Raw genomic sequence first — 18,791 nt, 5'->3', positions numbered from 1 at the left:
AGCTGGGCAACTACTGATAGTGCTAGTATTTCTAGAAACACCCACTTCTCTTTTGTTATGGACCATTTTACGTGAGCAAACCATTAAACAACCCGTAGCCAAACCCACACCGTTTTGTTTTATATCCATCGACCGAACACGAGTCTCAAATCCCTCTTGTAGACCATATTGTTTGTAGTAAGTCTTTGCATAGTCAACATTACTAAAAACCATACATATAAATGGAGCTACTAGTTTATGTGTTTATCTATCTGGTGATTTATTGGAAGAAGACCCAACAACTACGTCTTCTTCAATACTGATTGCTTTTATGCTGTTGACTATATTAAACAGGTATATCAAACTCAAAATCAATTCGTGAGTTTTGAAATTTTGGATTATGAATGATAGTTATTGTTGATTTTGGATTTCGATTTTTTAAGATTCTCTGTAGTGCGTGATGAGAGAGAGAAGGTGGGTTTTGGTGGAGATTGCAATATGAAATTTGGGGGAGAAAGACTATAATTACCATTATACCCTTTTTAAATTAGATTTGGACCTTTGTTTTGTTTAAATCCGACTGGGACATGTAAGATGGCTGTAACCAAAGTTGCTATCAATCTAGCTGGCTGTAACCAAAGTGTGTGTGTGTGCGCGCGCATTGACAATTTGGCATTGCTCTTCTGTCAGCACAAAAAAAAACCACGCGCTTTCTTTACTAGGATGCTGCAAAAGGTCATTGAAAGGTGAAGTCACTAAAGCGCAAAAGATGTGAAGAATGTCCTCAATATCAGTCATAGACTTGGGTCCACTCTACATCATGGGCCCACCACTGAACGGAGTGTTAAGCTCGTGTTTAGCAACCGCATTCAACGGAAGTGAGGGTAGTACACCAGTAATAATCTCCTACAACGACCTCGCCATAACCTCAATAACCCCCAACAAAACAATGTATCTATACGAAATATCCAACGGCTGAAAAGTATACAATTCCACGTGTAAAACAATTGTTAACACGTGGGGTGTAGTTAGTATCCACGTGTCATCTGATAAGCTCTTATAAATATATATCTTTATATATATATTATAGCTCTACCCTATTCAATTGAGAAAGCGTTTCTAGAGTGTCCACGTGTCATGGCTAATTAAGAAAAAGTAGGAGATAAAATAGAAAACAAATATTTATCTTTATCGTTAGATATATATTATAGTTATACCGAGACTCCAATTTTTCCTAAACTCTATTACTAAATATAAAAAAGTATGATATAAATAAAGAAACAATCCCATTTAGAGTTTCACAGACTCTTCAACTTTTCCTAAACTAATTACGAAAAAACAATCCCATCTAAAGTTTTACAAAATCTCCAACTTTTCCTAAACAATATAGCTAATTACGAAAAAAAAAAAGGAGGAGAAAAAAAATTAAATTGCCAAAACAATAATTTCAATCTAAAATGATTTTCCTAAAATCCTTTCGATTTTATGCCATGTGATTTAGACATTTATTCAGTTAAAGATTCAAAAATCACAATTATTTACATATTTCAATTCCTTAGATATATATTATAATTATACCCTCACCAATCTATTTTTTGAACACTTGCAAGCACTCCAGTTTTTTTTTCTAAACTCTATTATTTCTTATAAAAAAGTATAATATAAATAAGAAAACAATCGTGATCTAAAGTTTTAGAGAGTCTCTAGCTTTTCATAAACACTATAACTAATTACAAAAAAATAATCTCATCTAGAGTTTCACAGAGTCTCCAATTTTTCCTAAATAATATAGCTAATTACGGGGGAAAAAAATATGAGACAAAAAACTAAATTGCTAAAAACAATAGTTTCCACCGAAAACGATTTTCCTAAACCCCTTTCGATTTGATGCGCCATCCATAATGGGATTTAAACATTTATTCATAGTTAAGGATTCGAAAAATCACAATTCTGGCCACAATAATTACGACATATTCTAATTAAATTTATAAATTTATAAATTTTCAACACTATATAAATTTTCATATATATATAATTCGGCGGAATAACGATATTCAGTTAAAGTGGATGTTGGGCTTAAATAAATTATATACCAAACCAAAACAAATTACATGTGAAAAATTAAATTATACAGAAAATAACATCACAAAATATATAATAGAAAATGAAGAAAAAAAATAATGGCAAAGCAATAATGACAAATATTTTAAAACATATATAATATTGAATGAAACTAATGTCAAAGAACAATTAATGGGAAATCGAAAATTGGATGCAAATGCATCGAACTAACCTCAAATAATATTTAACGGGAAATCAGAAACTGGATGCAAATGCAAGCATTAAACTAATCTTAAAAAGTAATTAATAGAAAATCGGAATATGAATACAACTGCATTAAACTAACCTCAAAGAATAATTAACGGGAAATCAAAACTTGAATGCAAATACATTAAACTAATATAAAAAAAATAATTGTCAGGAAATCGGAAACTGGATGCAAATGCATTGAACTAACCCTCAAAGATTAAATTAATGAAAAATCGAAAACTGGATGCAACTACATTGAACTAATCTCAAAGAAAAATTAATTATAAATTGGAAACATGATGCAAATGCGTGGAACTAATCTTAAAGAATAATTAACCGGAAATCGGAAACCGGAAAAAAATAATTGTCAGGAAATCGGAAACTGGATGCAAATGCATTGAACTAACCCTCAAAGATTAAATTAATGAAAAATCGAAAACTGGATGCAACTACATTGAACTAATCTCAAAGAAAAATTAATTATAAATTGGAAACATGATGCAAATGCGTGGAACTAATCTTAAAGAATAATTAACCGGAAATCGGAAACCGGATGCAACTGCACTAAACTAATCTTAAAAATAAACGGGATGCAAATGCATTGAACTAACAAGAAATAATTAATTAACGGAAATTGAAGGCGGATGCAAATTCATTGAATTAACCTCAAACAATAATTAACTGAAAAATCGAAACTATATGCAAATGCAACCTTATCAAATAATAAATAAGAAATCGAGAAATCAGATGCAAATGCATTAAACTAATCTCACCGAATAATTAATGGGAAATCAGAAACCTGGATGCAAATGCATTGAATCGGCCTCAAAGAACAATTAAAGGGAATTGAAAATTGGATACAAATGTATTGAACTAAGCGCAAAGAATAATTAATGAGAAATCGGAAACTAGATGCAACCGCATTGAACTAACCTAAAAAAATGGGAATCGAAATTGGATTCAACCGCATTGAACTAACCTCAAAATATAAATAAGTAGAAAATCAGAAACTAGATGCAAATGCATTGAAGTAATCTCAAAACATAGTTGAATTATATGTTGTGAGAATGTCTCGATAAGTATAGTTTTGCATTTAAAATTGTGTTTATCTTATCTCTTTCCGTATGATTGGTAACTCCTTGCTATTAAAGTAGCTTCAATATATATGAACTTCGCTTTATTAGGCAATCTCACAAAACTTCAATCAAATTTCTATTATTAAACAACAAAATGAAATTGAAGGGTTTTATCAAATGTGAGTTCTTTTTTTAAATGGAAAGTGAGGTTTTTACATTATAAGAAATTTGGATGAGTGATCAATATAATATTAATATATAATAGTTATGCATATTTAATATAACAATACCCATTCGTAGATAATCTTTGCAGATTCCACATAATGAGTCATACATAATTTAAATAATAATTAATGGGAAATCGGGAACTGGATAATCTTTGATGATCCAACATAGTAAATCAAATATAATTTATTTTTTATGTCATGTTTGCAAGGACACTACAGATGGATCAGTAGAAGTTGGTATTACACACCATAATGGATAATTAAAAATAAATCGAAAACTGGATTCAAATACATAACTAAGCTCAAAGAGTAATTAACGGGAAATCGAAAACTTTATGCAAATACAATAAACTAAACTAAACTCAAAAAGTAATTAACTAGGAATCGGAAACTGGATGCAATTGCATTAAACTAATGACAGAGAATAACTAACGAAAAATTAGAAATTGGATGCAAATCCTTGAAAAATATTTAATGAGAAATCGTAAATGGTATGCAAATACATCAAACAAACCTCAAATAATAATTAATGGGAAACCAGAAACTGGATGCAAATGCATTGAACTAAACTCAAAAAATAATTAAAATAAAATAAAAAATCGAATACAATTGCATTGAACTAACCTCAGAAAATAATTGGTGGGAAATCAGAAACTAAATGCAAATATGCATTGAAATAACCTCAAAGAATAGTTAATGGGAAATTAGAAACCGGATGTAATTGTATCGAACTAACCTCAGCTCAATGCATAAATAATAAATTGGATACAAATGCATTGAACTAACCTCAAGAAATAATTAACGGGAAATCAGAAACTGGATGCAAATTCATTGAACTAACCTCAAACAATAATTAACTGGAAATCGAGAACTAGATGCAAATGCAATCTTACCAAATAATAAACGAGAAATTGGAAACTTGGTGCAAATGCATTAAACTAATCTCACAGAATAATTAATCGGAAATCAGAAACTAGATGCAAATGCATTAAACTGACCTCAAAGAACAATTAACATGAAATTAAAAATTGGATACAAATGTATTGAACTAACCGCAAATAATAATTAACGAGAAATCGGAAACTGGATGCAACTGCATTGAACTAACCTCAAAAAATAAATAACGGGAATAGGAAATTGGATGCAATTGCATTCAACTAACCTCAAAATATAAATAATGAAAAATTAGAAACTGGATGCAGATGTATTGAACTAATCTCAAAAAGTAATTAACGGGAGATTGGAACTTGGATGCAAATGCATTGAACTAATCTCAAAGACTAATTAATGAAACATAAAAAACTGGATGCAACTATATTGAATTAACCTTAATGAATAACTAACGGAAATTATAAAATGGATGAAATTGCAGACCGAACTAATCTCAAATAATAATTAACGGAAATCGAAACTTAATGCAACTACATTGAACTAACCTCAAAGAATAATTAATAAGAAATTGAAACCGAATGTAATGTACTACATTGAACTAACCTCAAAGAATAATTAATGGAAAATCGTAAACTTGATGCAAATGCATTGAACTAATAACCCTAAAATATGTTTGTATTATATGTAGGGGAATAAATGTCTCGACAAATATAATTTTGCATTTTAAGTAATGTTTATCATAATTGTTTTATTATGATTAAGAATGTCATGCTATTCAAGTAGCTTTCAATATTATCTTCGCCACACATTAAGATTCTCACAAAACTTCAATCAAACTTCTATTATTAAACCTAACAACAAAAAGAAGTTGATGTTTCCTTTTATAGAAATGGTGCAAGAAATTTGAACGTGATTAATATAATTTTCATATCTCATACGCATAGTTCTTTAATATTTTTTTACAATAATTTAATATAACGGCACCCGTTCGTAGGACGGGTTCGAAAGCTAGTCTTGATCTGATGACTGATGATATCAGCTAAAAATCTCTAATCCTTTTCCGGATTAAATTACCACCGTAATCAGTATCCTAACCAAATTCACCTACTTTACCTTCTTTCCATAATCCATATCCCTTACCAATCACAACACTCAAATAAACTCTTCACTAACGTGTTTCACTAACTAAGTATCAAACATCGAGTTTCGATATAATTCAGATACAACGAAGTGAAAGAAGAATAGAAAAAAACTGGAATCTTAAGATCTCTTTCATAGAGATTCTATAAAATCTCTCTCTTCTCTCTTTGGTATTTGAATTCAACACGAACATTAAAAAAGAGGGCAAGCCTTATTTCACTTGCTTTCTCTCTCGTTGTTCAATTCTTATTCGGTTTAAAACGAAAACCCTATAGATATATATTTTTTCGCAATGGATCGAATTTCGTGAATTTTCATACTTGATCCGAAGTTTTTAGTACGTGGATCGGGGAATTCGAGTTATTAGGGTTTCGAAACAAGTAAGTTGGTTTCGTTTCGTGAAATTTTACTATTTTTGTTAAGTTTTTACTATTCTGGTAATATTTAGTGATCTGGATTACTTTTTTGTTGAAATTATTGTTGTTAGTGTGGTTTTTGTTGGTTGTTGATTAGTTTTGTTATAATGACAGTGGAAATTGAGTTGAATTCTGGAGTTGAAATGGAAGAGAAGAGTGGTTTGTTAGAAAGTGAGTTGAGTTGTGAAGTTGTGGAGAATAAGAGTAGTGAGGATGCAGGTGAAGTGAAAATTGATGTGAAGAGTGGATTAGAAAGTGAGGTATGTGCTGAAGTTTTGGAGAGTAAGAGTAGTGAGGCTGAGTTTGAGTTTGAGGAGAAGAATGGTTCAGACATTGAGTTGAGGTCTGAAGTTTTGGAGGGTGGGGAAGTTGAAAGTGAGGAGAAGAGTGGTTTTGAAACTGAGGTGAATACTGAAGTATTGGAGAGTAAGAGTACTGAGGTTGATTTTGAGGAAAAGTGTGGTTTAAGTTTGAGTGCATGTGATGATCGGGAGAAGGTTGGTGAGGATTCTGAGGAAAAGAGTGATGTAAGTGACGGGTCGTATGAATTTGTTAGTGGAATCGAGCCTGTTACTGATAGTATTGAGAAGAGTCCTTTATTGGAAGTAAGTAATTTGGGCTCTTTGGGTGAGGAGAAAGAGGTGGAAGTTGTGGAGTTTGATGATTCCAAGAAGGTTGAAAGTGACTTATCTGTAGAACAGGACCTTGGAGGTTCACATGAAGATGTTGTTGTTGATATGGAGTCTGTGGAGGTGAAAATGGTGGTTTTGGAACCCAAAGGAACAGACCTTCATAATATTGATGATGATGAAAACATTGACGAGGAGAAAGTAGATAGTGAGGAGGAGATGGAATCTGTTAAATCTGAACTGCAACAGCTAGATAAGCCCGATTCAGCTGAACAGAATGTTGATGGGGAGATAAAGTCTGGAGAGCAAGACACATTAGATTCAGGAGTTGTGATGGGAAATAATGAGGACTCGCAGTCTATGCCTATTGAAATTGTTGAAAGCAATAGATTAGAAACAGCTGGAGTGGTATCAAGAAGTGGAGAATCCGATGAGGATATCTCTGTGGAAGAACCTTTAGACTGCTCCGCAAAGGAGCAGGGCCTCGAATTGGAAATAGACTCCTCTCCTGTAGATAATACACAATTAGAACTAGAATCTACAGATTGTATTTATCAAAGTAGTGATGGTAATGGGGATTTGAGTGGAAGGTCAGATGTGACTGATGAAGAGGCTAAGGAAGATGGTGACCGTTCTTATGTTTTTGTCGATGGAGTTGATTTGGTCTCTGATGATTCTTTGGAAAGGGAACCTGTAAGATCAGTGACACAGAAAGAAGAAACTCAGGTTTATCCTCATGTTATTGTGGGTTCTTTTGTATGTGAACTGGATTCAAACTACGTCTCGGGAACTAAAAGCTCTCCTGGTTCTGTTGACAATTCAAAATCAGAAATTGAAATCAGAAACTACTCTATTGACAAAGGTGAAAACTTGCGTTCTTGTGAAACCGGTTCCACTGGAAGTGACACTCCACGGTCAGTTAGCCCTATTGATGATGCTTTGATAGGATCTAGTGACAAAGGTGAAAAGTTACCTATTTGTGATAATGGTTCCTCTGGAAGTGATACTCCTCAATCAGTTAGAGCTGATGACGTGTTGGTAGGGTCTGAGGCTATGAACGATTCCAGCGAATTTGGAAGGAACGAGTCTACTGAGCCTGCTGTTGATGTCTATCAAGAATCTGAAGGAGGAAGTGGTTCTCCTTTAAGCAATAGGGAAAGCACAAACAGCTCATTTGCTGATACTTCAGATGAAAAGAAGGTGGACGAAAAGGAGCAAAAGGAACTAATTCGTTACTTGATAAAAATTCCAAGATACATTGATGAGAATATTGAAAAATTGATTGGACTTGCTCATCAACAAGTTGATGAGAGGTCTCAAAATAGAGATGCTATAAGAATTGCCATCCAAACAAAGAAGGTAAATAAAAAAAAAATGCAAGATTATATACATCTCTGGTTAGAATGTTTTTTCTTTTTATTTTTAAAAGCTATAAACTCTTGAGGTGTTTTATTTGCTAGGTTACGTGCAATGAGTATCATGATGAATTTGAAACTGCCAAAAAACAAGAGAGAGCTGCTCGTGATGCGCAAAAATTGAAACGCCAGGAAATGTTTTCTGTCCAGGCGATGGTTAATGAAATATATAATGCAATTACTGTTGAGGGCATTGGTGACAAGGTAAGCACCAAAACATGGTATCTGTATGTGGATATAGCTTTGTGAGTTGTTTCTCTTTGTAATATCTATTGAAATCTGTTTGATTCTAATTTATTAATGGAGACTTGTCATGATCTTATCAACTGGAAACAGCTACGTCGTATAAAACATAGGAGAGAACATGAAACCATCACTCTGAAAGAAGAAAAAGCTTTGATGCGTGAAGAAACACAGTTGAAGCTTCAGCGAAAAAAGCAACTGTCCTGGACATGCAGGCTGTTCAGCCTGCATTTGACAAGCAAGAAGAACTTGAAAAGAGTTTGGAGGTATTACACTTGGTTTGCATAACTGTTGTTTGATTCTGTATTTTATTTCTCAAGAAACTCATCTGGTTTTCTTTTGCTCAAAGACTCTGAAGAAGGATGTGGATAGTGCGAGAAATGTGGTTTCACGAGCTGAAGTGGTCACCAACTCTGCTAGGAACAAATATTTTGATGAAAATGAAAAGCTAAGGAAATTGCAAGCTCAGTTCAGATCTGCAGATGTTCTTCGTCAGGAAGCATATGCACAAGTACAGAAACTCAAGAAACAGTTGCATGATAAGGTAATGAACTTGTACACAGTTTTTCTTTTTTAGGCTAATAGTAACACAATATATAGTGATTTTTAAAAGGTGTGTTAAGTTGTTCTGCAGAATGCATCTTAGACTGTTTGTGTCTTTGAGGTAATCGCTGGGAAACCTCTGACCGTTGATATTCATCTTAGGTCTTTGAAGGAATTTGCATCAACTGCGTTTGTGCGTCACATGCCTATGTTTTCATTTGCATCCAATGTTTCATTTCACATGCCTATGTTTTGATTGAACATTTCAGTTTGAGCATCACTAATTTTTTGTTTCCTAGTCAGATTTAATACAATTTATAATTTTAGTGGTGCTAAGGTTTATACTAAAAGGAAGTGGAACATTTCAGTTTCACAATGTGTATAACCAAATTATAAAATTTGCTCATGGTTTTGAGATAATTTGGCTTTAGTGATTGGAGTGCCCATTTTGATCCATGAATTTTCTGATTTCAAATTACTTTATTTATGATGGATCAAAAGGATCAAACTCGAGGAAAGAGCGTGTTTTTGTCCCATAAATCAGCTTATACGTTCTCTTTTGATTCCTGGGTTTTCTCCTGAAACTTAGTGTGTTTTTGTCCCATAAATCAGCTTATATGTTCTCTTTTGATTCCTGGGTTTTCTACTGAAGCTTTGGTTTGATTGCCTATTTGCGCGATTCCTGGGTTTTCTCCTGAAACTTAGTGTGTTTTTGTCCCATAAATCAGCTTATATGTTCTCTTTTGATTCCTGGGTTTTCTACTGAAGCTTTGGTTTGATTGCCTATTTGCGATGAGTATACATTTTGTAATTCTCATATATTATGTATTTAATATCTATTTGAATAGTACAAATGAGAAGTAGAAATGGAAAGACGAGTTGAAATTCTTCATCTTTAACCTGGACTTTGTAAACTTCCAGAATAAATACTTTTGGATGTTCAAGGATGATCAAACGAAAGCTGGAGATTATGGATTCTCTGGAGATAAAGAAAAACTGCATTGTCACTGTGTTAATCAGGTTAGCTCCTAGCCATCTCTTTTTACTACAGTCTATATTGGTTCTGTAATAAGCCTAAACATACACAACATATGTTGTAGGTGGATAAGGTTAGGGAACTATGGAGCAAGGATGACAATTTCCGGAATGAATATATCAGATGCAACAGGCTGAGTACTGTGAGAAGATTGGGTACATTGGATGGACGTAGACTTGGTCCTGACGAGGATCCACCTATACTACATAATGTTCGCAGAGATAGAGTTGTTACCGCTTCTCCAGCATCAGTAAAGGCGAATCTCAACTCACCTGTTTTAACTTTGAAAGAAGAAAAAACAGTTTTGCCCTTAGGACCTGAAAAGGCTCGGAACTCACATGTTTCAACTGTGAGAGAAGAGAAGTCAGCTGTGAACCAGAAACAAAATCAGCATACAGCTAAATCCAAGGATCCTGAACCTTTTGCTTTGGAGAACTGCTCCCCTAATGTTTCCGTAAAGAATGAGGTAGAAAAGGAAACAGGTGAAGAGAATGTACAAGAGGAGTTGGAAAGAAAGGAAGAACTTTTGAGAAAAGAAGCTGCTGCAGCAATTAGAGAGCAGCTTCTTTTCGAAGAAAAGGACAAAGCTAAGAAAGCAGAAGAGAAAAAGAAGCGTAATGCAGAGAAGGCTCAAGCTAGGGCTCAATATTGGGAACGCAAGGAAGCCGAACTTAAAGAGAAGGTAAATCTCTTCAGCCTTCGTTTGAGCCTTATGATCATTAATATGCTGCCCATATAGTAGATTTATTTATTATAAATTCTGGCCGTTTGAGCGGTGGATTTATTTGATCACAGTAACTAAAAATTTGGCAATAGACGGACACATTCTTGTTAATTTGGATTAAAAGGAGTCACTTGGCCTCGCCTCTATTTATGGTTTTAGTGTTCTGGTGTGGTACATTATTTAGCACTCAATTTTTCGGGTTAATGCCTTCAGACTCTTCAATTTGCATTTTATGGCTTTAGTATATTGTTGTCTGGTGTTTCCACACAACACTTTGTGTTCTTCATATATATAAATATATAAAACATTTGCAGGAGAGAGAGAAAAGAGAGAAGAAAAAGGCAAGAAAGAAGGCAAAAAAGAACATCATTGAGGGAGAATCATCAGTTTGTAGCTCAGAAAGCACGCATACCTTGCCTGAACCCGCTATTCAGGAATCTGAAAATGAAGAGAAGCCTAAAACTTTGTCAACAAGACCTTTCAAACGTGATACCGAAGAGAAGCAGTCTAAATCTGTGTCAAAGAGACCGCAGAAGCCATCGACTTTGTTGAAGCTGACTAAGACAACTCCTATTCCTTCACCTCTTCGCAAAAAGACTAAGAAAAGCATGCGAGCATGGATGTGGGTTCTCATTGGGACACTGATAGTTCTTGCTGTGGTAGTCCTGGCTAGCCGGCGCCACTTACTGCTATTGAATTCACTGTGAATGGTACTAGGATGTTTTTATGAGTTTGATCTTCTTTTTCACTTTGCTATTGCAGAGTTTGCTTACACTGTTTAGACAGATTACTTCAATTATAGTTCAGGACAAAAACAATTGTTTCCAGGTGTTGCTTTAATAATGAGATTGATTGCAATGTTAAATACTTAAATGAGTTAATAAACTTTCGAATCTCACTCTTTTTAATCAGACATTACAGGATTTAATTAACGGACTAGCCCCTTGTTTCATCACTCCAGTGCTGTAGTACACACTTACACTTTCACTGTATCTGGAGTCATCTTGCCAAGTTATATAGGTCTTGCTCCTTGTTTCATACTTTCATCACGCTAGTGAACCTGCACTGTATCTGATGTGGCTGAAACTAGCGATGAAATGGTATTATGTTTGGAGCTTGGTGGCAGCGTTGCGGAAAAGGCTTGTTTTAGTATAGATGCCAAGTGACAGGGTAGGTACTTGTTATGTGGACTCTGGTTCCAAAAAAATTCTATCACCTAATGTTCGCGCAAGAGTGACAGAAGTATAAAGTAATTCCAGGTAGGTCTTACAGGTGTGAAATTACAGTATTTCAACATTCGCTTTGCTAACAGTAATTTGACTTGTATTGCTTTTTCACCGTGCATTTTGTGGTAGGAATTATGCCAAAGGGACCAAGTGTGAATAAGACCCTATATTTTTCCATTCTTATGATCTTCTTGTGTGTAAGTTGTGTACTTGCGAAATCTCCACCTTACTGTACTTTAGTAGCTAGACTGCAAGTCTCTCCACCTTTAGCTTTGGCGGAAACAGAGTAGGAACTTGATATGCCACTATAATTTGGGTCTTACTAGATATTGGATAACACAAAAAAAGTTCGTAACAGAAAATGAAAGAAGAATGATTGAAGTCATTGACATATCTAATAAGTCTACGAAAATCTACCTCTATAGTGAAGCAACAATAGATGAAAGAGTAGTATATTAGAGTATAGTCATGAAAGATCTTCAATTCAACTAGACTTAATTAACAACCGGCCTACGTAAAAAAAGTTAAATCAGAAAACTTAAGAACTTTAATGTCTACTTCGAGTTTACATGATCCCTGGATAGGTATTGATGTGTGGAAGTATAATCGTCAAGTCTATTGTCGTCTAGGTATGTTCTTCCTTACTTGTTCTGCCTCTTCATACTTCCCACAAGCCATATTATGTATGTACATTCTCACATGAGTTGAAGTATGGTAAGAAAGACCAGCTTTCTGATATTCTTTCCAAATCTCCGTACCTACATAAAAAAATATGCCAGCGATTAAAATTACAAAGAGAATCCATGTCCCATGCACAAGAACTAAGCAGAAAGTCCAACCAAATCCTGTTTGGACAAACCTTAAGTTTTCTGAATAGCTCGGAACAATACCCGTCCAAAATTGAAATCTCTCCTCTCATAAATTGGGTAAAAAACCTGATCAAGAACCGTGTAAGTATAGTACAGTACACGTTGAGATCCTTTAGTATCTTGAGTTATTCAGTCATACAGTTTAGATGCTCATGTCGAAGAAAATCTTTTGGTTGCTACCGTTGCATCCATGTTTATGCATCCAACGAGATGGATCTTGTGACTGCCAAAGAAACTTGAGCAATGTATTCAAGTTCTGGTTAGACTGAATACGTTCTTCCTCTATTAACTTGTCAAATCCAAGTTCCACTTTAAGAATCTATATGCATAGTAAAAATTTACAGAATTCCTCGCGTTTATTTGCAGGAATATTGGCCATCAGAGAAATTGGATGAGTCTTTGGGCGGAGTCAGAGTCCACATCTGCCATTAATGCTTTTGGCACATCAATTCTACCTTGGTGCTTGAAGCAGCAATGGGAGAACAAAGGGAAGTTAGGAAACTCCGTTGGTAGGATTATTCGGTTCCATGAAATCCCACTCTAACCTGAAGGCCCAGGGTCAATGTGATAGATTGTTGAATTCGTAAACGGTTCCAAGAACAATAGTAATAGAACATGTCATTTTAGTGCTATTAAATTCTGAGTATTGTTTGGATTCACTATGGTTTGGATCTCACTGAAAATTTGTGAATAAAATTCAAAACAGAACATATATAAGAACATGTTTCTGAAAGTAGGTGATGGACACATGTGACTTGACTACAGTAACACGACTTTCATAGCGAAGCACAATGGACAATAGTTGGATTGAAAATAATAGTAAATCAGTGCATTATATGTTAATTGTAATGTCACAATGTAATGTTAATTGTAAGTGGTAACATAAACAAAGTTAGCTTCACTAAAGTGCTAATGGGGACAAAAAAAGGGTGATTTTGCTAGGGGTAGTTTCGGAACAGCAACAAAAAAAAAAAAAAAAAAAAAACAAAACAAAAGAAATGGAGAACAAAATATCAGCAGAAAGAGATCAGGGCAAGGCAGTTTCAAGCACGCCAGCTAGAGAGTACGATGTTGAGGAGGTCGAAGAAATGGTACGAAGCAAGTTTGGAGAAGGATCCTTAGAAAAGCTCTTGAGAAAGAGAATGCTGCAAATACATGAGGAACTACAAGGGGGGGAACCTTCTGATCCAGACCAAGGAAGTGAGGGAAACCCACAAATTGTGGAGGAGCACGAACCACCAGAAGAGGGATCGGGGTATGACAAGGCGGTAGAGGCCAGAAATGAACGAACTGAACCTCAAGAAGCTATAAAAACGTCATCTTGGGTTGACATCCTTGGTAGGAGCTCAGTGGGGAAGAAGAACTTGAGCTATATAAAGCCAACAATGGTAGATGGGAAAGCTGTTATCCATGTCGAGTCCAATCAATTCGAGCATGTTAAAAAGAAATATGAGAACTTAGTGGTGGGCAGACTTTGTGGGGAAGAAACCGGGATTCCTATATGTCAAGGAGATGGTTACACTAACATGGAGGCTGAAAAATACGTTTATTATGAAAACTTACGGTGAAAACATGTTCACATTTGAATTCAAGACGGAAGAGGATCGAGACTCAGTATTGGACAAAGGGAGTTTCCATATTGCCAGTCAACTGTTTGTAGTGAGGCCATGGAAGTTGTTTGTGGAAGCTGATGCTAAGGAACTCAAAACCGTCCCAATATGGATTATAATGAAAAATTTCCCATTGGAAATGTGGGATTCAGAAGGCTTCAGCAAGGTGGCTAGTGCAATCGGCATACCAATGTTCACTGACAAACCAACGGAGGAAATGACCAGAACAACATATGCGAGGTTGTGTGTAGAAGTAGATGTGGATTGCAAGTTCCAAAAAGAAATCCCAGTAGTGGTAGACCAAGTCGCGGGCATTTAACATCGGTTGAGTATAACCGAAACCACCGCTATGTTCGGGATGCAAGGTATTTGGGCAACAATGATGCAAAGTGCCCAAGGATGGCGAGGGGAACTCGCGGAAACATCACACAAGTATGGTCAAGAGAAAAGAGCAACAGAGTGGAGGGTTAATCCCGGGCCTTGCGCAGTGACGAAGCAAGGAACCGGTAATCGGTGACAGAGGCAAAGTGCAAGAGACGAGGAATAGAGGCGATAAGAGGCGTAAACAGAGGGAATGGAAATGAACAGGGGATTAGAGGTGGGGATGGCTGGGAATCACCGACTCGAAGCCACAAAGTCAGAGCCAGAACAGAACACAGGATGCCTGAGGCTGGAACTGGGAATGCAAACAGTACAGGGAAAGGGGCTACAGAGGCAGAGGCAACAAATGAACAGATTGAGCAGAGGAAAGAAAACAGTATGGGGAAAGACCAAGGCAGTGCACGAACACAGGGTACAAACGCAAGAGAAGGGCGAACAGTCCACGCTGCTGCAAAGCCAAAGCCCACAATTAGTCAGGGGAGTACACAAAAGATGGGCTTGAAGGATTAGTCCAAGAGTAGTCAGGGAACCACAAATCGAGCTAAATGATGAATACGGCCTGTTGGAACATGAGGGGGTTTAACATGGGGTTCAAGCACATGGAAGTGAAGGAGTTAATAAGGAAGTTTGACATCAGGCTCTTTGGGTTACTAGATACCAGAGTGAAGCAACAGAACATGGATGTAATAAGAAACAAGGTGTTCCCAGGATGGGATATAGTGCATAACTACGAACTGAATGACACGGGGAAGATATGGATATGCTATGATCCAACTATGTGTACAGTAATAAATATTAAGAGGGAGGTACAGTACATAAGTCTTGACTTAGCAATGAACAATGGGAAAACTCTTGTGATCACTGTGCTGTATGCAAGTACTGATTACAGAGAGAGGAGAAGAGTGTGGAATGATTTGATAGACATGTCTAATAGCATACAAGTACCGTGGATGGTACTAGGGGACTTTAACTCCATAATGAACTCACAAGAGAAGGTGGAGGGAATCTTTGTGTAAAGGCCAAACCGGTTTTTGATTTACTTGAATGTACATCCATATTTTGGATTGGTAGACCTAAGGTTCGGGGGGTAACTACCTCACGTGGAACAATAAACAAGACCATAGGATATGGTGCAAATTGGAGGGGGGTTATGGTGAATGCCGAATGGGTGGAGGAATACAATGATTATGAGGCTGATTTTATGAGCCCAGGGGCGACATCAGACCACTCTTCTATGGTAGTCTACTCACTAGCACAGAAGAACAAGAAGAAAAGATCTTTCCGGTACTTCAACTTCTGGTCCAAGGAAGAGGGATATATGCAGGTCATACAAAGGGCTTGGGCAACACCAGTAGTAGGGAACCCAATGTACATACTCATGAAAAAACTGAAAGTTACGAAGGGGGCACTAATAGAGTGGAATAAAAATAGAGTGGGTAATGTGATAAACAGACTTGAGAAGGAGAAAAAGAGAATGGCAGAGGTACAAGACAAGTTGCAACATATGCCCTTTGGATGAGCAGTTAATACAAGAAGAAAGGGAGGCAATTACTGGGTATGTGAGGGCAGCGATGCATGAGGAAGCATTCCAAAAACAAAAATCACGAGATCAAGTAATTGTGTTAGGGGATGACAACACCACCTACTTCTTCAAGTCCATTCAGTCCAGAAGAATGATGAACAAAATCCGGTCTCGGGGATACTAATGACAAGGTGCTAGAGGATGATGAGATAGGAGAGAATGTGTCGAAAGTATTATAGGAACCCTACATCAGGAAAAGACTCAATATCTTTGGATTTCTCGGTCTTTGAAAGTCTACCGGAAAGGAATCAGATTGACATGGCTATGAAAGAAGGATTAGAGGAAATGGTCACGAGAGACGAGATTGTGGAAGCTGTATCAAGGATTGATAGTGACAAAGCACCCAGTGGGGATGGGTTTGGCGCACACTTCTTCAAAACTGCTTGGAGAATAGTCGGTGATGATTTTGTTAGAGCAATAAAAAATTTCTTTGTGTCAGGGAGGCTCTTAAGTGAGGTAAACTCTACTTGTGTGACTCTGGTGCCCAAGAATCTCAGCCCTGTATCCCTGAATGACTACAGGCCCATAGCATGCTGCAGCGTGGTATACAAATGCATAACTAAGATCATGGCGGCCAGAATGAAGCACATTATGCCCTTGATTGTGTCACCATGCCAGTCGGCATTTATATCGGGAAGAAGCATACAAGATAATATCTTGTTGTCACATGAACTCTTACACAACTACCACAGAGATGTGCAACCACCCAGGATGGCAGCAAAGATTGACCTGAGAAAAGCATATGATTCGGTGAGGTGGGAAGCAGTGGAATTTGCCCTCAAGAGTAGGAATGCCCGCTAAATTTGTGGCATGGATAATGGCATGTATACGGGATGCACACTACTCCATTATGATTAAGGAGCTCCCTGAGGGTATTTCAAAGGGAAGAGAGGCATAAGACAAGGTGACCCCCGTCACCGCATACCTATTTGTGCTCGTTATGGAGATGTTTTAGGACCTTATGATGCAAAGCGCGGTGGGAGACTACAAACTACACCACGATGTCGCGACCGGTAATAACCCACTTGTCATTCGCGGATGATCTTATTGCATTTATGCACGGAGATTTGATGACGACCATGACGCTAAAGGATACGTTGAACTCATTCAACAAGATGCATGGACTAGAAGCAAATTTGCAGAAGAGTCAACTATTTTGCAGAGGGATGGATGCAAGACTATGTGAGGCAGCAAGGCAGGCCATTCAGTTTGCCCAAGGTACGCTCCCAGTGAAGTACTTAGGGCTCCCACTCATCACTACCAGGGTGACCTATATAGACTGCACACCACTTTTGGCAAACGTAACTCCAAGAATTCAGAGTTGGAAGGGGAAGTTCCTATCTTATGCAGGGCGGCTACAGCTTCTCAAGTCTGTGATCAACAACTTGAGTATATTCTGGTTGGCAGCATTCATTCTACCACGAGAGTTATCGATGAAATTTGAAACGAATGTGTAGGAACTTTCTATGGGTTGGACGATGGAGGAAACTCTCACGCTCTAATAAGCCTGGGAAGATGTATGTTACCCATATGAGGAAGGAGGACTTGGGGTTAGATGCTTGGCTACTACTAATCGGGCAGCAAACCTAAGGCACATATGGCATATTACAAGCAAGAAAGATACACTATGGGTGCACTGGGTACAAAAAAATCTGATAAAGGGGAGGAACTTCTGGAGTTTGAAAATACCAAGTGATTGCTCGTGGAGTTGGAGAAACATCTTGAAGGACGAGTCGAAGCAAGGGCTATAGCTATGCATTTGATTGGGAATGGCGAAAAACACAAGTCCGTGGTATGATCCATGGCACCTAACCAGGATCTTGGCAGAAAATTCGATATGGTACTTCTATACGACTCGGTTTGTAACAAGCGAGCTAAGGTATCAAGTTTCATAGAAGGCGGACAATGGCATATCCCACAACAGTTCAAGAATCACTACCCGAAGCGGGTACAAGGAATTGAAGAAGAGGTAGAGATACACAGGAGAGGATGAGGTAGTCCGGGCCGGTGACGGATAGCGAAAGTACCAAATGAAGGATACATATGACAAAGATAAAGGCGGTAAAGCAAAGCATGGGGCATAATATTATATGGTTCGGGAACAAAATTCGAGATTCTCTTCTTCATGGCGTGGGTTTGCACCGAGAAAGGATTGAAGACGCCGCATAAACTAAAGGAATGGAAGGTAGTGGCATCGGACGGTGCGTGCTTTGTAACAAAGGTAATGAAACGTAAGAGCACCTGTTTTTACATGTGTGTATGGAAGAGAGATATGGGAAAGTCTGCTTGTGCGATTGGGTACAACAGAGGAATTGCACCCACTTGGCAGCAAGAGTTGGAATGGATTCAGCAAGAAGAGTGAAGGGAAAGGAGGGTTCCAAGGCGTGTGCGGCTGCTATTCAACGGCTTTATATAATCGGACTTGGAAAGAGAGGAACTGCCGGTGCTTTGATCATAAAAGCTGCTACAACAACGGTAAGCAACCGATTCTAAA

General features: G+C 37.1%; 1 protein-coding gene and 1 long non-coding RNA gene across 2 annotated transcripts; one reads left to right on the top strand and one right to left on the bottom strand.

Annotated features, from left to right (window-relative positions):
* Positions 1 to 5,624: 5,624 nt before the first annotated feature.
* On the top strand, positions 5,625 to 11,496 carry LOC147491453 (uncharacterized). Its single transcript, XM_086565159.1, has 8 exons — positions 5,625 to 6,003; positions 6,154 to 8,027; positions 8,129 to 8,287; positions 8,420 to 8,592; positions 8,676 to 8,870; positions 9,791 to 9,889; positions 9,970 to 10,587; positions 10,944 to 11,496. Coding segments are annotated over exons 1-5 (2,214 nt in total). The 5' UTR covers positions 5,625 to 6,002; the 3' UTR covers positions 8,683 to 8,870; positions 9,791 to 9,889; positions 9,970 to 10,587; positions 10,944 to 11,496.
* A 794-nt stretch (positions 11,497 to 12,290) lies between these two features.
* On the bottom strand, positions 12,291 to 13,257 carry LOC147491452 (uncharacterized). Its single transcript, XR_015200405.1, has 2 exons — positions 12,715 to 13,257; positions 12,291 to 12,613 (listed from the first exon to the last, which is right to left on the bottom strand). It is a non-coding gene; the product is annotated as an uncharacterized LOC147491452 (long non-coding RNA).
* Between the last annotated feature and the right edge of the window lie 5,534 nt (positions 13,258 to 18,791).

The sequence above is a fragment of the Coptis chinensis genome, chromosome 6 (assembly GCF_015680905.1).
Source record: "Coptis chinensis isolate HL-2020 chromosome 6, ASM1568090v1, whole genome shotgun sequence".
Lineage (NCBI taxonomy): Eukaryota > Viridiplantae > Streptophyta > Magnoliopsida > Ranunculales > Ranunculaceae > Coptis > Coptis chinensis.
The sequence above is the reverse complement of the archived record's forward strand: the minus strand, read 5'-3'. Positions and strand labels throughout refer to the sequence as shown.